Source organism: Pterocles gutturalis, unplaced genomic scaffold (genome assembly GCF_000699245.1).
Source record: "Pterocles gutturalis isolate BGI_N339 unplaced genomic scaffold, ASM69924v1 scaffold51682, whole genome shotgun sequence".
NCBI classification, from domain to species: domain Eukaryota; kingdom Metazoa; phylum Chordata; class Aves; order Pterocliformes; family Pteroclidae; genus Pterocles; species Pterocles gutturalis.
Window position 1 is genome coordinate 2,078 of NW_010109622.1, and position 5,427 is coordinate 7,504.

Genomic DNA, 5,427 nt, shown 5'->3' on the forward strand with positions numbered 1-5,427 from the left:
ATGTTCTGCCTGTCCAGAACTGGACCATATTTTTCCTCAGCCACTTGAAAAGGCAACGAGTAGAAAAGATGGAGAATTTAGCAGCTGCTTAAAACAGTTAAGCAGTGCAAGTAGGTGTACATTTCCTTATCAGTCTTAAAGATCACTTGGTAGGTTCCTGAAATACTGTGTTTCATTTCACATAATGTAAATGGGCATTACAAAAGAGTAGAACTGTATTTTGAAGAAAACTTACTTTCCTAAAATGTTCCTGATTCACAGCATACATACAATCCATAAAAGAAAAGGTTCAATTTTTCCATAGAGATTTAACACAATATTATGCTTAGAATCTCAAATCATGTAAGCATCTATTTGCATCTGCTTGCATCTGTTTGTAATTTTGCTTTAAGTTTTGATGAAATAAATTGTTGTTTTGTCCATACTGGCCAAAAAACAAGCTTTGATGATAAGACAGAATATAATTTTGGCACAGTATTTTTTAGTGAATTTCCATGACAGACGTACAGACAGTTAGGAGGAGGAAAGCAATAACTACTTAAAGATGACCACGAGTTATTAGCTCCTGCTTCTAACAGCTCAATGTTAACCTTAAAAAGCCCATTTTCTTTCTTTAATGCATTGCCTCATGGGAGGTTTAGTTTAAAGGGCTAATGTGCCCATCCTTTCATAAAAGCCTACATTCCCTGACTGAACTACCTCTCCTAAAAGTCAATGCAGTCTTCTCCAAATGCTGGCTACATTATGGCAGTAAGAGATTCTTCTAACTCTTGTTTTCCATGGCCTCTGTGACAAACCGTAGTTGCAATCATGAATGGAATATAAATCAGTATTTAGCTTTGATACGATTCCCTGACTTTGGCCTGCAGGGCATCGCAAGTCTTCTTAGCATCTCCCAACAACATGGCAGTATTGGGTTTGTAGAAGATTGGATTGTCCACCGCTGCATAACCAACTCCCAAAGATCTCTTCATTACAATGACCTGCACATGAAGGGTTCAGTTTCAGAAACATTTTATTGTTCATCACAATATCACATGTCAGTTGAAGACTGTGGACACTACACATGCAATGGCTCTATTCAATGTAACTAAGACAAAGCAAGATGAGTACTGATGGTTATAACATAGGTTTTTGTAGGGTTTTTATTTTTAGACTATTTTAAGAACACAATTCCCTGACAGCAACACAATTCAGATGAGCGTTTATATCAATATTTGGTGCAATGCTCTCTGGTACTTCTCCAGACTATTACTCTGTATTACTTCATAGACCGTATCAAAAAAAAAAAAAAATCTTAAAATAAGTTTCAGTCAAAAAATAAATGTCAAATTAGTTAATCACAGCACCTTCAGCACAGAAACTGTGAAGCTTTACCAACTTTAACCACAGACATATTTATTTTTTAAACTGCAACACATAGCTACACACAAAACACCAACTAACTTATGTGCCCATGACTCTGAGTACCTAAATGGCTAACCCACAGAACTGAGGCTACAATTGAGTTCAGAACAAGTGATCAAAGATTTCACACCAAGGAAACTCAAATATATGTAGTTTAGACCAGGTGATCTTGCTTTCAAAGAGCAAAACTGGTGAGATGACTAAACTGTCAGTTCATTCCAGACAGACTAAGCTCTCTACTCAACCCAGACACTCCTTCTTTTTTGGTTGGTGGTCTTCTTTGTTTGTTTAAGCATATTATTCAGTTTTGTATTTCCACTTCAGTATTAAAGTTGTGAGTCAGGTTCCCTATAAACTTAAAAAAGCAGGTATTTGTACAGAAATGCTTCAGGGCTGCAGATGTGAACAGAACATCATTTATTATCATAGAATCACAGAATGGTTTGGGTTGGAAAGGACCTTAAAGATCATTGAGTTCCAACTCCCCTGCCATGGGCAGGGACACCCTCCACTAGACCAGGTTGCTCAAAGCCTCATCCAGCCTGGCCTTGAACAACTCCAGCCATGGGGCATCCACAACTTCCCTGGACAACCTGCTCAGTAACTCACCACCCTCACAGTGAAAAATTTATTCCTAATGTCTAGTCTAAATCTACCCTCTTTCAGCTTATACCCGTTACTCCTTGTCCTATCACTACACTCCCTGATAAAGAGTGTTTCCCCACCTCTCCTGTAGGCCCCCTTCAGGTACTGGAAGGCTGCTATCAAGTCTCCTCGGAGCCTTCTTTTCTCCAGGCTGAACAACCCCAATTCTTTCAGCCTGTCCTCATAGGGGAGGTGCTCCAGCCCTCTGACCAATTTTGTGGCTCTCCTCTGGACTCTCTCCAATAGGTCCAGGTCTTTTTTATGTTGGGGGCCCCAACATTCTAATCATATTTTTTAGCAGGAGCACTTTCATTGGTCTTTCCTACTGCAGTCATCATTAGTCTCACTAAAACACCTGATGATTGTAAAATCATGAGTAGTGCATCACACTTGCCAAGTACTAACTCTTTTGTTGGACACCTTCATGGAAACCAGAAAAGTAGGAGAATCTTGTCAGCTTATGCAATAAACCACGTTTATAAAAGCATACTACCTGAAGCAGGTGCTAGTAGGTGCTCTGGTAATCTCACCTGTTTGGACTTCCAGACCTCAAGAACTGGCATTCCAGCTATAATAGAGTTTGGATCTTCCTGAGCTGCTGAATTAACTGTATCATTTGCACCAATTACAAGGACCAAGTCCGTTTCTGCAGCAAAACAAAGAATATAAAACTAATGAAAAACTATGTGGAACGTGAACACTGAGGCTGATGTACATTTTTGTGTCAAATCTCATCTTTAGAGGCAGAAGAACCCCTTATCGTAAGCACTCTACAAACATTTATGGGGAATTCATTCACAAATATTTTACAAACTTGTGAGGCAAGTTACACATAAGAGTCCAAGTCTGCTACCACCTACCTCCAGCAAACTGCAAGCGTCCACAAGCACATTCCAAGGGACCCAACAGACCACTTTACCACATAAAAGTTAAATCCTTTGATACTTAAATGTGCTTTCATACACACATAGTATCATCATATTCAAATTTATTTGTGCCTGGCTTGTCCTTCAAATATTAATTCAAAAAACCTTTAGATGTTAAGAAAGCAAGAAGTTGTTTGTACAATGCCATATTGGTTTGCAAGACATGACAGGATCAAGTCATCCACAACACCTGACTTAAAGAAGTAATAGTAATTTTCCTGTACGGAGCAGTAACAGTAATTAAAAAGACAGAGCATTTGTCATTTATTTCACAGCTACAAGCAATTAAAAAAAAAAAAAAAAAACAACACTAAAATAACCACCTGCCTTCTTGGTTCTGGAAGAAACAAGTTTCACAGGCCTATTTAACCTCCCTTCAATATCTACTCTTTTCTGTACACCTGCATTCAATATTTCCCTTTGCTTTACCTGTCTGTACTCTCTGCTTCTCAGTTTTCTGCTTCTGAGTCAGGCTACTTCTTGTATTCCTTTGGTATCACTTACCACCAGCTGGGAGAACACTCAGACTGCAAGAGAAAGACCTCTGGTCCTCTACAGTGGTAACACAAAAGGCACAAATTGAAACTGAATAGCCTGAGATATTCTATTTTTAAAATCCTTGTACGATGTAAAAACAGAATCAAATAAAAATTTACAAGATCAAATCCAATCTACTGGAAACTTATAGCTCGCATGCTAACCTGGGAAGTCTTCGTTGATCTCATCCATTTCCAGTACAATATCATAGGGAACACCAGCCTCTGCTAGGAGTACATTCAGCTGACCAGGCATACGGCCAGCCACTGGGTGAATACCAAACCTAGCAGGAAAGAAAGTCCAACCTCATTAATAAGTATTGACCACTGTTTTATACAGTAAAATTGCCACCTGTGACCTACAAGGCTGAGTATTTCTTAAGTATAAGCACACATGTGAATTAATGAAAAGAAAGGGTTAAACCTTAACAATATTGTAATTACTTTTCCAGTGTTGCACGCAACTCAGTGGGTGGGAAAGGGAACAAGGCCCATAGATTTGACTGCTCACCTGGAGAGCAGCTGTTTCTGCAAAGTTGAAACTATGACCGACAGAACAGGCATGCAAAAGAATATGCTCATTTTCCAGTAACCCTAAAGAAACTAGGATTACACTTTCAATCATTCCATCACAAGAAGACTCTTTCCAAAAGCTGTTGCACCTGCGAAGTGGCTTTGAAGAGCATGCTGGACACTTCTAGTGACCACACAGAAGGAACTCATGGCCAGAAATGCAGTGATGTGTTCCCAGGCAAGATGGACCAAGAGTGTATTTTCCACCCAGTAATAGCTTATACCAATATACTCTTGTTCAATTACTTTTGAAAGTAATAGGACTATTTTACAATTTTGTCTGGCTACAATCATCAGCCTGAGCCCCACCACACACAGCAAGCATTCACATCCACCCTCCAAACAGTACCGTATTTAAAACCTTGTAAAAGATACCTTTGTTTTTTTTATGAATAAGCCTTCTTGCTGCAACACCACTACCCACATTAATATGCTTTGCAGGTCCCTTACATCATTGAAAAGTTAAAGCACCACCAAGTAAATGAATTGGCCACAACATAACACTCTTCATGAAAAGGCCACAAGACTGTGCAGCCTTCTTGAAGCAAAAGCACTCCTAGACCTAGAAATGCCCTTGGCAACTGACATTATTGACTCGGGTATCTCTAGAGTATGCACAGTTATCACAGTCTAACGCTCCAACAGAAGAATTAGCAGGGACTCTGCTTCAAGCACAAGGCAATGCTTTGCTGAATTATGTTAACATGCCACTTCCTTCTCATGACTGATCCTAGAAGGAAAAAAAAAATTAAAAAGGAGGGGGACTAAGAAGGTGGACAGATAAGAAGTTACACAAGTTTAAGCATAACAATTCAAGAAATGTTTTCAGAACAGCTCAAAACCAACTTAGAGAAGACACACTGCTCATGAGCTCCTAAAAATTCAGACAGACACACAGTGTGGCAGCTGGGAGCGTTAACACATGCATGCAGTTCTGTAAAAGTAAAAACCTGACAAAATTCAGAATGGAGATGTTCAACTGGTTTAGCTGCAACTCCCAAAGACATATTTTGGTTAGAAGGAAATCTATTTCTTGTGCATAAACTGCACCCTTCTGCTCCTCTACTGGCCCTAAGTAAACTAGGCAGATCCCGTCCTGTGCATTTTCTGTCTTTCCAGCTCTGGAGCTATCACCAATGCAATGCCGACTCAAGCACACCAGAAATGCCTCAGATGAATGTTAAATCTAGCCAAAATTAAATGTTTAACAAGGAAGCCTACATGTACTTTGGAAAAGACAGAAAATACCCAAGAGAAAACCGAGAATTCTTGGATTTCTGAACAGAAATTTCTGAGCAGAAATCCAAGTGAGTCAGGAATGCAATAAAAGAACTTCAGAC

At 39.3% G+C, this 5,427-nt stretch overlaps 1 protein-coding gene across 1 annotated transcript; it reads right to left on the reverse strand.

Annotated features, from left to right (window-relative positions):
* Positions 1-512: 512 nt before the first annotated feature.
* On the reverse strand, positions 513-3,797 carry LOC104461427 (NAD(P) transhydrogenase, mitochondrial-like). The gene is made up of 3 exons (XM_010073033.1): positions 3,680-3,797; positions 2,583-2,698; positions 513-983 (listed from the first exon to the last, which is right to left on the reverse strand). The coding sequence occupies exons 1-3, from the start codon at positions 3,768-3,770 to the stop codon at positions 834-836; spliced, it is 357 nt and encodes a 118-aa protein (XP_010071335.1). The 5' UTR covers positions 3,771-3,797; the 3' UTR covers positions 513-833.
* Positions 3,798-5,427: the final 1,630 nt, after the last annotated feature.

Bases quoted from the DNA above. Each gene is read 5' to 3' on its own strand.
- LOC104461427 (XM_010073033.1), bottom strand. From the start codon at position 3,770: ATGCCTGGTCAGCTGAATGTACTCCTAGCAGAGGCTGGTGTTCCCTAT. The intron at 2,699-3,679 runs GTTAGCATGCGA...GTTTTGCTGCAG, and splicing joins GATCAACGAAGACTTCCCAG to AAACGGACTTGGTCCTTGTA. The intron at 984-2,582 runs GTGAGATTACCA...CTTCATGTGCAG, and splicing joins AGGTCTGGAAGTCCAAACAG to GTCATTGTAATGAAGAGATC.